The sequence below is a fragment of the Lathyrus oleraceus genome, chromosome 5, assembly GCF_024323335.1.
Source record: "Lathyrus oleraceus cultivar Zhongwan6 chromosome 5, CAAS_Psat_ZW6_1.0, whole genome shotgun sequence".
Taxonomy (NCBI): Eukaryota; Viridiplantae; Streptophyta; class Magnoliopsida; order Fabales; family Fabaceae; genus Lathyrus; species Lathyrus oleraceus.
The window spans coordinates 562,974,276-562,988,418 of record NC_066583.1 but is presented as its reverse complement, the minus strand read 5'-3'; the positions used below and the strand labels follow the sequence as shown (position 1 = coordinate 562,988,418).

At 33.7% G+C, this 14,143-nt stretch overlaps 1 protein-coding gene across 2 annotated transcripts in view; it reads right to left on the bottom strand.

Annotated features, from left to right (window-relative positions):
* LOC127086431 (G-type lectin S-receptor-like serine/threonine-protein kinase At4g27290) overlaps positions 1-11,414 on the bottom strand; it is a 33,011-nt gene extending 21,597 nt beyond the window's left edge. The window contains exons 1-6 of one of the 2 annotated variants that reach the window (XM_051027193.1): positions 9,875-11,387; positions 9,642-9,778; positions 9,347-9,557; positions 9,008-9,245; positions 8,770-8,917; positions 8,190-8,593 (exon numbers count right to left, since the gene is read on the bottom strand). In XM_051027193.1, the coding sequence (XP_050883150.1) occupies positions 8,291-8,593; positions 8,770-8,917; positions 9,008-9,245; positions 9,347-9,557; positions 9,642-9,778; positions 9,875-11,285 (2,448 nt within the window). In that variant the 5' untranslated portion in view covers positions 11,286-11,387 and the 3' untranslated portion in view covers positions 8,190-8,290. Of the gene's footprint in view, positions 1-8,189; positions 8,594-8,769; positions 8,918-9,007; positions 9,246-9,346; positions 9,558-9,641; positions 9,779-9,874 lie in introns of those variants that run through there. The other variant, XM_051027194.1, reaches the window with a different exon arrangement.
* Positions 11,415-14,143: the final 2,729 nt, after the last annotated feature.

Genomic DNA, 14,143 nt, shown 5'->3' with positions numbered 1-14,143 from the left:
GGCGATTTTGAGCGGTGGAGGTGATTGGAGATGAAGATGGTTGTGAGTGAGAGTGGAGGCGGAGTGAATAGTGAAAATGAGGGAGTAGTCAGAGTGAGAGAGGTATTTGTTGAGAGTTGAGAGAGAGGGTGAGGAGTGTGTGTGTGATGGATTCTGAGTGAGGGAAGGTGAGGGAAAACGCGTGGGTTTGTTAGTGAGAGGAAAAGTGTTTTCTCTTTTATCTTTTTTTTTCTTTTTTGTCGTTTATGTGAGGAGGGAGAGGTGAGTGGTGTGTGCTGATTTGTGAGGGAGAGAGACGTTAGGATGGGATTTTGTGGATTTTATTATTATTTATTTTTTTTTTGTTTTTTTTTTAAAAGAGAATCCAATGCAAGAATATACATATATTTTTCATAATTATTATTCATAATAAATCATAAAAACTAACTAATAATTAATTTAAACTAACTAATATTTAAACCAACTAATATTTAAAAAACTAACTAATATTTAATTAAATTCTAATTTCTTTAATTAAATATCAAAAAAATATTTGACCAATTAAAAAATAAAAATCGAGTACAAATTTGTTCAGAAAAATTAAATCAATCATACCAAAATTATCAACACAAAACACATTATTTGAAAATAAACTGTTTTCCTCAAATTTTGACAATTCAACCGATTTGTCTGTATTCTCAAATAAATTCGTTCCGACTGACATTTTAGGTGTTTATGATGCAATTTATGTCATGCTATGCGTATGATGCAAAAAATGAAACTGAAATTAATCTTGAAGAAAATTAAAATAAGTCCGGACAAAATTGGGGTATGACAGTTACCATTAGAGATATTGACTAAATCTAAGGTAAACCATACAAGTCGAGTTGCCACCGCACTTCTATTTATCCAAAGGAATGGTTAGAAAGCGAACAAAAACCTAAAAGTTTTATCGAATAAAAAACTAGTAAAAATGTCAGAGATCTGGGTAAGGGGGTTGGTTATGCAATGGGAAGGTTTTAAGCACCCAAAACATCCTAGGTACTCCTAGGGAGCCCTTTTCATAAGTGTTGTTCTAGCCTAAAGGCTGTAGGTATATCTAAAGTACTATTTACTAAAAGGAAGGTTAAAAGAAAATGACTCGCAAGGATGTCGCATCCACTGCCTACGTATCTCATCTGAGTATGAGAATCAGAGTCTTCGTAGCTCGGCTACCTATGGGTTAAAGAGAAGTGTGCTCGGTAAGACGTCGCGTCTTATGCCTACGTATCTCATCTGGAATGAGAATCAGAGCAAAACGTAGTTCGACTAACTACAGGTTAAAGGGTCTCTATTGCAACTAGGGAAAGGGAAAGGGACGGTCTCGATCGTAACGAGGGCGAGAGAAAAGAATCGCAGCAAGGGCGAAAGCAAGCAAGGATTAGTTGTTAGTCGTCAGTCAAACTCGGTAAGACATCGCGTCTCGTGCCTACGTATCTCATCTGAACACGAGAATCAGTGTTGTCGTAGTTCGACTAACTAGGGGTTAAGGATTGCCATCTGAACATGGACTTACAAAAGAGGACGCCAGCTGTGTCAAAGGAGGGTGAGCAGTATGTTCAACGTCCTAACAGTAGGTGTCGCAGCTCGCTGAATCGAGTCTTAGGCAGTTACCTATTTGCCATAGAACGGACTGACATGCCACAAGATCGGAGACGCACGGAAGGTCTAAAAGTGGGGAAGCTCTGCTCTAGAGTTGTCATGCAATATGGACCTATGTGTTAGGATTTACAAAGGGGAACATCTACCTAATGTTAGCATGCAAAGAATAAGGGAATTCTACCTATGTTATCTATAGATGTTTTTGATTGGCTGTATTTTGTGTTAAAACACTAACTGTACTCTGATGTCTTGACTGATGTCATGACATGCTTGAGTAGTATGCTGCAGGATTAGCTAATACAGGAGTTACTGAATGTCAAACTGGATGTTATGACATTCATCCCTGATAGCAGATACTGGACTATAGAATAGTTGGTTTTTCTGTTATACCTCAGTATTTATTTCAGTCTGTTTTTCAGGAGAATAACAGACCTGGCATATAGCTTATTGTCTGAATGTCAAACTGAATGTTATGACATTCATCCCTGACAGCAGATATTGAATTATAGGCTGGTTGGTTTTTTCTGTTACAGTTCAGTATTTAATTCAGGCTGTGGTTCAGGAGAATAACAGACTTAGCATATGACCTATGTTCTGGACGTCAAACTGAATGTTATGACATTCATTCCTGACAGCATATGCTAAAGTGTAGGCTAGTTAGTTTTTCTATTTCAGTATTTTTCTCAGGCTATTTTTCAGGAATCTAACAGCTGAGCTAAAATCCAGGAAACTAACAACTAAGCTACAATTAAGAGGCCTAACATATAGCATATTTGGTAGCACCCTAATATGTGGAAATTAGGTTAACTTGCTTAACCTTAATTTTAGGAAATACAAGTACAAGGCCCAAGTGCTGCATTATAAAAGGATGGCAATCCTACTTTCAGCAATTCAGGGATTTCGAAGTGTGAAGCATTAAATACATGATTGTATTTCATAGCTGTAAGTTTTATTGTGTCTTGTATTAGGTTTAACTTGTGAGCCAAGCAATTCTCACCTAGATGATTGCATTGGATTAGGGTGTTCATTGAGTTGTAATTGTTGTGTCACTCTAAGCTTTTAAGTGTGAGTGCTGTGTTTCTTGATTAAAGCTGTTAAGCACAATCAAGAGTTGTTTGAAGTATAACTTCGCCATTGTATTTAAACTAATTAAAGGTTGTAATCACTGTGGTGATTGAGGGGGAGTGAGTAGGAACTCTGGTCTTAGTTTAAGATTGAAATTGCATTGGGTAGGTCTTAAGTGATAGGATTAAACAGTTGGTTTAAGTCCTGAATTAATACTGCTTATAGTGGATTTCCTCCCTGGCTTGGTAGCCCCCAGACGTAGGTGTGCGTCACCGAATTGGGTAAACAATTGTCTGTGTTATTTACTGTCCTTTACATTTACGTTCTGCATCATTCCTGTCTGCGCAGAATTGGATGTCATAACATCCAGTGTGACATCGATAGTCTGTTACTAGAATTTCATTATCATACAAAGGGTTCTACCTAGTGGGTGCTACCTAAACGGAACAAGAGTTGACGGATGGAGCGCGGAGAGGAGTTACGGATAAGGGTAGATGGCGATGCCTGAGGCAATCGACTTGCAAGAGGTAGATGGAGATGCCTAAAGCAATCGACTTACAAGAGAAATGGCGATGCCTGAGGCAATCGACTTACAAAAGGATGGATGAATACGTGTTGATTCTGTTAAGTTTTGAAAATGATTACTCGACGTTGGATCGAGCTTTTGATCTTATTTTGAAATGGTTATCGGATGTTCGTTTTAATTATTGTATTAACAGGTGAATAAAGAAATAAAGAAATAAATATTATACACTTTATGGGAGAGGGGTACATTTGTTATGAATGGGGATTGTTCATGGCAAACAAACAATAAGAATATATGCCTCATACATCAAACAAGTAGGCAACAAGTATCAATCAGATCGGATAAATAAACAATATATAATCAAACCAAAGAATCAAATAATGGAGCATTTAAACAATGCATGGGAGTATGAACATGTTAAATAATCAAGCAATAGAAAGCATGAATGAGAGAAACAAGTATAAAAGATAACAGATGAATCAAACAGATGAAAATATACACACGAAGGGTCCACTGAATAATTTAATCAGGAAATGAGGTAAGGACCAAATAAAATCAAGGTAAAAGGCCTCTAATACATGGCATATGATATGAATAAGGGAGGATCAAAAGATCTCTTCAATTGCCATAAGCAATCCCTAAGTGAAACATCGATCATAAAGAAGTCAACTGAAAATTCAAGTCAACTTAAAAAATAACAAATAAATAGCAAATTAATCAAGAAAATTATGAAAAATTAAACTAAGTAAGGAGGGGTCAGGACATCATCATCCCCCAAAAATATTTTCAAACTAATAAAAATTGGTACGTGAATTAATTAAAATAAAACATAAGTCAAATTAAAAGTCAATTAATAAGACTAGGTTAGAAATAAATCAATAATAAATAGTAAATTAATCAAGAAAATTATGAAAAATTAAACTAAATAAGGTAGGGCAGGACATCATCATCCCCCAAAAGTATTTTAAAAATAATGAAAATTGGTACGTGAATCAATTAAAATAAAACAGAAGTCAAATTAAAAGTCAACCAACCAAACTAGGTCAAATATAAATCCAAAATAAATTGAAAATATGAAATAAAATTCCAAGAAAAGGTCAGGTTGACCATGAGACAGTGGCATACCTTTATCCCAAAAATCAAATGCTAACAATAATTTTAAGTCATAAAAATGAAATCAATAAAAAAAGTTTGTTAAAATGGACCATTTAGAATAAATAATTAAAATAAAATATTAATATTAAAAAACTACGAAAATAAAAATTATATAAAATTAAATAAAACGTTAGGAAAAGTGAAAAATATTTTTGGGTAATTTTATGGACGAAGAAAATATTTTAAATAAGAAAAAGAAATATGAAAACGGAAGGATTAATGGTGATGAACATGGTAAGCAAGCAGAGATATGTCAAAACATGGCCATGGAAGAGATGATTACCTAATGGAAAATAAAAGTGGAATGGAATCTGATATGTGATGAAGCTTTGCCTCCTTGCCACAAAATTCCAATACTCCTTTAGGGTTAGGGTTTCAGCTTCTTAAATAGGGTGGATTAGGTGTTCTCATGGGCTTTTTAATAAGTGATTTATCCATAAGAATAAAAGTGTGAAGTGAGGTGTAAAATGTTGTTATTTTGGGCCAAACTTAAGTGAATGGATGTCCAATGCATGGCCAAAAGAGGTAAAAAAACGTGACTGGTTTGTGCAGCATGCTTAGAAAATCTGATTGGGCCAGCCAGACCCAAAATCTGCCTAGAAAATCAAGTCATGGTGCCCACTTTAAATGAATGTATCTCTCAAACCATGGATCCAAATGAGACGATTCCAAAAGGATGTGAAAGAGGACATGGCAAAGTACAATTGTTGTGAAAAAAGTATTTTCAAATAATGCCTTGAAGTGCAAAAAAACTGGCCAAGAAGTCTTGATAAATTTTGAAGATTTTGGACTTAGAAATTTTTCTAATTGTCCTAAAAAATGTCTCACTTTGACTAGGCATAACTTTCTCAATCCTGATCCAAATGGAGAAAACTTTATATCTCTAGAAAGCTTGGAACAATAGGAACAACTTTCATGTTGGAGAAATGTTAAAATGGAGCTTTTATCTTGATAGGAAATGGGCTTAAAGTGAGTGCAACAATCATGAAAACTTGCCCTAAATGGAAAGTCAACCATTTCCAAATTAGGTAACTTTTCCAATTCCTGATTAAATGATGAATCCATGATCCAACCTTGATCAAATTTCACATGTAGGCTCCCTTAGGCATGTATTTTGAGATCCACTCTCAAAATGTCAGGAGTTGACTTTTTTGGCCCCACAATTGACTTTTCCCAAACTGTCTGATTCCCGATTCCATTGATCAATTGAAGCACTTCTGGCTCAAATAAAGAGCTGATTTTTTTGTATGTAGACCCTTGTGGACATATGGAGGGCCATGGAAAAGAGTTTCACCCAAAGAATCAGAAATAAACTGATTTTATACCAAACCCTAATTTTAGGGCAAAAATGACCGGGACCTGATTGCACTGCTTGTCAATGGATCTTGCTGAGATAATTGTGAGTCTTCCTAGGCCAAGATGTCTCTCCAACTATGACATGGATGAGCTCCTCTACTTCCAACCAAACATTGCCTGTTGCAGGTAGCTATGAAACCCTAATTTTTGATTAAATCCAGATGAACACTCTGATGGCTCTGAATCTTTCATTGATGAACTGAGGACCACAATGAGATACCTGGACCCCCTTGAGACCCTTGAGACTTGTATACTTGGAGAATGAATTCCAATTCTCAATCTTGCTCTGTGTGTGCTCCTTCTATTAAGGAGTGATCAATCAAACCCTGATTTCTAAGTCACTAATGCAGTATGTAATGAGTATGACCTACTATGATGCTAATGAAATGTGAAACATAATCCCATGCTTCCAGGAAAAATGAAGGGTAAATTTTGGGGTATTACAGTGTGGTGGAAGCAAGATGGAACATTGTTGTTGTGTTGATTTCAATTTAAGAGAGAATGAGAGAACTTTTTGATCTAAAACCCTAGACTCATTGGTGACGTGAGAATGGCAAACAAATGTAGAAGGATATGTGTTTTTGATCTTTCTATTTTGGGCCAAGTTCCATGATTCATCAGTCCAACCCAATATTAAAATAATGGTTCAGACTAAAGCTATTGGAGCGTAAAAGACCCTAAAATATCTTAAATATCAAGCAAGAGTATAATATTTTGTACCAAATATCTCATATTAGCAAACCACCTCATTCACCACCTCCACAAAATATTCTATTCATTGACGAGATACCAATTTTTATGCACAAATACATCATACGGATTATCAATGTTGAGGGTGACAGTAATTACGGTTATCGAGTTATTTTGACTTTTCTTGGTAAAGGAGAAGATAAGCATACACTTGTCTGCCATCAACTTATCCATGAGTTAAGGATCCATAAAGAATCATACATGTGGATTTACGGAAAGAAAGAAATTTTTTATGCAATTTATGAGTCTCTTGTTCCTTGCATTAGTGGACCAACACCGAAGAAAAAATGGATGCACTTCCCTGAAATAGGTCATCTCATAGCACATGCGTATGATAGAATGTGTATCAATCTTACGAGATACAGTTTTTCGGAAACTTTTTTCCCACTACACACCTCCCAATCTCAAACTCCACATGATTTTATTATGTGTATTGGATGGCATTCAAAATCGCAACATTTTGTTCAAGTTTATTTGAAACCAGGATGCCATATACCACTTATACCAGTGGAGTGGACGACTCATTCAACAACAAAAGTCGAGACTTGGTTGTACCAATTTGTAGAAAGGATGCAAGAGCTCTTCAAATTGAGGAACATTGAAAGAGAATCGAATGCACAAAAGTCAAATGAGATACCACCCATACTTATAGATTTATCTGGCGACAAATCTTTCGTTTCATTTTAGTTCTTCATCGCCAATTAAGTATATGTAATTGTGTATTAATACTAATGAAGTGTAATATTTACATTTTCAAATATTTTAATATACTTTGATTTTTTCTAAAAAATTTGTTCATTTGCCAACAAAACACACAAGTTTTGTTTTCTTCCTGGTTCAGGAGAAGTTCCAGAGATGTATATCCAAAATCAGATAATAGGGTGGTACTGAAAATGTATCTTCGAAACCAACCCTTATACATGATAAAAAGTTTGAGGTCCATATTTTTCTACAACTTTTATAAATTTAGGCTCTTGTTTTTTATTTCATCCAAACATAAAATCTTGCAAGTGTCACAAATAAACATCATCTATTATGTCACAAATGTCTCCTTCTCCAGCATGACACTCGGGAGAAAGTTTAAGATCAACGAGTACACATCTTTTGCAGATCTGCAATACGAAGTGCATAATCTCCTACCTTACGAAGATAATCAAAAAATTGGGAAACTCGAGTACCGTTCACTTTCAATTAACAACGAAGGCAAGATTGAGTTGAACAACTATGAGCTCAAAACAAATGCAAATGTAAGGATTATGTGGAGTACATTTTTCCGTTTTGAAAAAAATGTTTCGATCGAGTTGGAAGCGACAATTTCAAGATCGGTCGAAGATGTTGAAGTGTCCACCTGAGTTTTGAAATGTAATGTTTAATTTAATGTTAACATCACCTATGTAATGCTAGTTTTAGGTTATAAATAGTAAATTTTATTTTGTTAAAATACAACTTTTTAATTTTCTGCTTTTGTTTATGTTTCCCAATGTTACGGAGATGCATCTACGGATAGATTCCGAAGATGCATCTCTAGGTAAAATAAAGGCACATTCCTAAGACGTCACTCAGAATTGACTTAGGTTGCATGTATTGGTGAAATACATCTCCATAAGCTAGGATTTTTTTAATATTTTCACACGATTTCCTAGTAATGGTGTATTAAAAAATTCCCTAAAAATTAATCATAAAATTATAAATAAACCAATTTAAATAAAATGCAAAATAGAAAAGAAAACCTATACTATGTTTGATATTCACTTTATAAATACAAAATACATTAAGTTAAGTTGTAGAGAGTGATAAATAATGCACTTTTGATATATACTATCTTGCTTGTAACAATGTTATAGAAACTTCATTATTTGAATGTAGCTTAATGGTTCCTTCTGATGAAGAACCAAATTGGTGTGGATAAAAAGCTGGTTCCTTTGGCTCAGGCAATGTTTTTTCACCATTCAGCATTAGAATTACAGCTGACATAGTTGGCCTATCATCAGCTCTCTCTTGAACACATAAAAGCCCTATCTGTATACATCTCAATATCTCTGCTTCTGCTACAACAATCGAATCGCTCAGAGGTTCATCTATCACCTCCAATGCCTTTTTTTCACACCACTTTCTCCATGCCTACATGACATGAAATATATATTGTGAGTTTTCAGTTTACTTTTCAACTATTGCTGTCAAATTTGCAGATATAACAACACTATAGCCTAGTAGAGTTTTGACAAACTAATATTATTTTGTGATACGCGATTTAATATGAATTTTCATCAAATCGTGGACTAAACCCTTATACTTACATATCCAAGAAGATCGAGATCATGATAGTCACTATATTCCCTGTTCTTTTTTCCACTAATTGTTTCTAGTATAATAACACCAAAACTAAATACATCTGACTTCACCGAGAAAAATCCACGTGTTGCATATTCTGGAGATATGTAACCGCTGAAACATATAAGAGAAAAAGAAAATAAATATGGATTCGGTATTTATGTTTTATAAAGCAACAAATTCAATTCAGTTTAGCATGCTTACTGAGTTCCTACTACTCTTCTTGTTTCACCTTTAGCTTCATCTCCCCATAACGTTCTAGCAAGACCAAAGTCTGATATTTTAGGATTCATATTTTCGTCAAGAAGAATATTGCTTGTCTTGAGATCTCGGTGGATAATCCTTAATCTAGAATCTTCATGAAGATAAACAAGTCCTCGAGCAATCCCACGAATAATTTGGAATCGTCGAGTCCAACGCAGTAAACTTTTTCTAGTTTGGTCTGATAAAATATTTTCAGCTTAGTTAGAAGAAGACAACTAGTTGAAAGTGATCAATCAAGAGAAAATCAAAACAAGTTATGTATAAGATAAAATCACAAACCGAAAATTAAGTAGTCCAAGCTTCTGTTGATCATGAATTCGTAGATCAAGAGTTTCTCATCACCTTGAATGCAACAGCCAAGTAGTTTAACAAGATTTCTATGCTGAAGTTTGGCAATTAGCTTAACTTCATTTATGAACTCCTTTGGTCCTTGTCCTGAAGTATTGCAAAGTCTCTTCACAGCGATATCTTGTCCATTTTCCAATTTACCCTAACAATCATTATTTCAAATTTAGAGAACCTTATAAAAGTTTTTCATATTTAGTTTTTGACTAATCAAAAAGCTCTATTATACCTTGTAAACTGGTCCAAAACCTCCCTGCCCCAATTTGTTATCAATGGAGAAGTTATTAGTTGCATTAGCTATGGTTGATAAATCAAATATTGGTATGTCAATATCTTCATTATCATTATTGTTGGGTTGATTATTCCCTGATAAAAGATAAAACAATGAGTGTGACAAAGCATTTAAAAACCGTATCAGAGAGCATTAGCAAAATAAATCAGTTGAAATAACTAAAAGGTAACCTTGTTTCTCAAGTTTCTTCTTCCGGACGCGATGTATGGCGACTCCGAGTATTATCATGATCACAACAGACATTATACAGCCTACTAGAATTCCTGCATGCTTCTTCTTCTTCAAACCTGTGTTAGCACCTAGTTCTGAAGCTGCAACTCTCATGTAAAAGTCTTGTCCTCCATACCTTAGTTTTTTGACATCCAAAATATTATTAAACCAAATCAAGCAACCACTTCCACCATCTCTGATATCTAAATTTGCATAAGCTGTGCAAGAACAGTTTCTTAAACACAATCTTTCACATTCTTCAAGGTTTATGCTCTTGTTAAACCAAGATTTTGATGTATCTGGCAGCTTAATTCCCACAAGTTTCAAAAAACCGTCACTACTAATACTACTAATATTACCACAATCTAACTTCACTCTCCTAGCACAACCATCAGTCCAATTTTGCAAATTCCATTTTTCTGGAGATTTTGGAATGAAACCGTCAAGACATTCACATATTGGAGAATTATCAGCATCACAGTTAGAATTTGCACCACAGATAGCATAATTCTCACACCGATCCGATGGGGCAACGAAGAAAATTTGCCAACTTTTTCTATCATCCGACAGCGAGAACCGCGTTACTTGTCCCACCGAATTAAGCATATACCTTGAAAGAACTGAGTTGTGCAAAAGTTCATATCCATAAGAAACTTCCTTCTCAGTAATCACAAAAGTGATATTAAAGGATTTTAAAAGATCCGGAGACGAACTTCCAGATAAACTATATCCATTCCAAGAACCAACTCGATTCAATACTGTGTTTCCTCTAGTAGTCACTACTTGAGGAAAACCATTAGTATCTATATGATATGAATACAAACCAGTAGAAGGATCTTGCGTATCTGTCCACGAAACCAAACCTGTAGAATCGTCTTTTACCAAACTGCTTCGGATTCTCATACCAGGGAGTAAAGTGTCACCTGGAAAATCAAAACTTTTCCACAAAATAGTATCTGGTTTGGTTTCATCTTTCACAACAAGGTTTCCATTTTCCAAGAGTTGCAGAATTGGGTTTGCAGCTGTTGTTGATGTGTTAGAGGACCATATCATAACACCTTTGGAATCATCAACAATAACAAGAGTTCCTTTATCAGTGAGATTCAAAACCCCTGATGAGTTTTCGACTGCAGAATCTCGGTTTGCTATCCACACAACAGTTCTTGGTGGAATGTCCTTGTACCATATACCAAAATATTGGTTATTTGAATCATCAAAGTTGAAGAAACCAGCTTCAAAAGTTCCATCTGTTGAGATTAGTGTCTCATTACCTTTGATTGATTGTCCTGGTAGAATGGTTTCCAAGGCATTGAAGGTTGGGATGAAGTGGAATAAAAGAAAGCAATAAACTAGCACGTTGAAGCTTTCCATTCAATGTCTTTTGGTTAAGGATTTTGTGTAAAATCATTATAAAAAGTTGGAACATTTTTAACTATAAAGAAAAAATCTTCAAGCGTTGATGTCATAATTGAATACTTTGACATTCATTATGTGATCAAAGTTAATGTAATAGAAGTCAAACTAAGTTTCATATTTTTCAATGCTTTGATTATTTTAATATTTCAAAGATGCTACAAGGTTGAATTGAAAATATACAACTTGATTAACATATTTTGGAAAACGTAACATAGGTCCAATACATGATGTTGGACCCATGTTTGGACACACAAAAATGTATAAATGGTAGGGATTATTTGTATTCTTTTCGTATGCTACTTCATTAAATGGGTGATTTATTTGTAAAAATGTTTGAATGCTAAAATTAGGTAAGAAGTGAATGGATAACAAATGAGTGTTTATAAATCATAATCCTATTTAGGAGATGAACCATCTATTTATAGAATATTTGAATTTTTAGATACTCCACTTGATTGGTATTTTTAATAAAGCGATAATTGGAATCCTACTAAGATAAGTCTTAGGTGTAACTGTAACTAAAAAAAATCCAAGATAGGTGGTGGTGGTGTGTATTTGATTTGAATGAGTTTTTTTTTATGTGAGGAATGGTAGATGCAAGTTGGTGCTTCCAATATTATTTTTGATGTGGGGTGTTTATTTTAACGTGACAATTTTATGTTTTTTCAATGAAAGAGTACGTGTAGCTTAGTATAAGAAATCAGGAACATTGGTCAAAATAATTTTTTGAGTTCTCCAAACTAATAAAATACATCTTTAAAAATTTAAAGCATAGATCAAAATTGTTAAAGTGTAATTCAAAGTCTAGAAGGATGTTAGTTAAGCTACTTGTTAGACATGTAATTAATTAATTAAGTTGATTATGTTGATGGACGTTGTTAGTGTTTGTAAGCACAACCAATATTAACCTTCATGTGATCACAAGTGGCATAGAAGCGGCAACATAGGTCATCCAGAAACGGTAACATAGGCTGCCTTATTGGGTCACCCAACTAACTAACTCAATTCAAAAGTAACTCTTCATGTGATTGCATCACCCTCTAAAATAATTCACAATCCGTTGCACCAAGCATACTCACAGTCTGTCCATTCTCTCATTCCAAAATAAAACAAAAGGGGAAGCTACTCTTTTCCATGCCATATCTCTCCATCATGATCCACCACGTGAATCACCATTCTTCATCATAAATCCGACCATCTTCTTCGCCTCCCTTGACTCTTTTCGGCGAACAACTCAACACGATTCTGACTGCTGCAGCAGCTTCCCTATTTAAATAACAACTCTGGACAGTAGCATCACTATTTTTGTTCACTCCCGACAAAACTTTCTCTGTATTATTTACAGCAGCAACGTACACCACGACCCGTTTGGTATCGTTTAATTTTGAGATTTCTTTTTAGTTCTGCTGCTTGTGTTATGATTTAGTTTTCGATTTGATCGCATTCATTGTGTATGCTGGTTGTCATTCTGTTTAAAGTTGGAAGCATTAATTAGGGGTGTGCAAAAAACAGGTTATCCATAATCAAATTGATAATCAAATTTTTTATTTTTAAAAAATCAAATCAAATATTAAAATAAAAATTTGAGTATCCATTTTATTATCTAAATATAAACCGTTATTCATTATAAAAATTTGATTTTTTTATTGGATATCCAAATTTTACAATACATTAAATTTTTATATTTGTCTGTTTTCATGTTTTATCACATTATAAATCAATTTTATATTTTATATTTTTTAAATTTTATAAAATATTATTTTATAAATAAAATTCAGAATTTTTTTTCTTTTCACAAAAAATATTATATTTGGATTTTTTTTTCAAATAAAATTATTATTTTCTTCTCAATAAAAAAAATATTTTTTTATCAAAAATATTTTGTATTTTTTTCAGTAAAAAAATGTTTTAAAATAAATTATTAATTTATTTTCAAAATTATTTTATTTTCGATTTTAAGAAAATAAATTGGTTTTATGAAAATGGTTTTAAGATCCAAACCGAACCATATATATGGTTCAATTTGGTTTGGTTTATGATCCATGCACACCCCTACTTGTAACAATGTGAATAATCGCGACTATGTGTTTGTTGTTTGTTGTTTGTTGTTTGTTTGTTTTATTCCGTTAAAATCTAGCAGGTTTGACATGGTTTGTATGTCGTAACGGTATTGGATTTTTCTTTTGGCATATTAATTTAAATATTCGGTATACGAGCGGTTGTTTATTGTTGCGTCAAAATCGGATCCGAGAATATCATGTGTGTTTGGTTTAATTTTGTTCACCAACCTTGTGTTATGCGTATTTCATTTTGATTTCGATGATCGCATTTTGGCGTTAGCAATTTTCTGCTGTTTTTTCTCTTGATTAACATGCAATATTTTCAATTCAGTTGTCATCACACTTTAATTTGAATTTATATGCGCTTTTGGTAGTTCAGAATAACGTGAATTCGCATTTACTTTTTGCTACTTTACGTTTCGACTAGTGGCTTTTGCTTTTGTTATGTTATATTCGTTGCATTTAATTTATTTGCAACGATCGCGCTTCGCGTTAGTGTTAGGGACCAATTATCACTACTTTTCTTATATTTTTATTGGTCCCTTTTACCATTTTCTTATTGAATTACACACTTTTATCCTCACAATTTAGTAAATATGCAATTAAGTTTAATTGATTATGTTTTGAGTAGATATTTCACTTAGTTGTTAGTTTTGTAGAGTTTTCGGACAAGAGAGCATTGAATTACATAAGCATAATTTGGAAGGAGTTTGAATGACATTTTGGAAGCATTTGAAGAACAAAGTTTGGGAG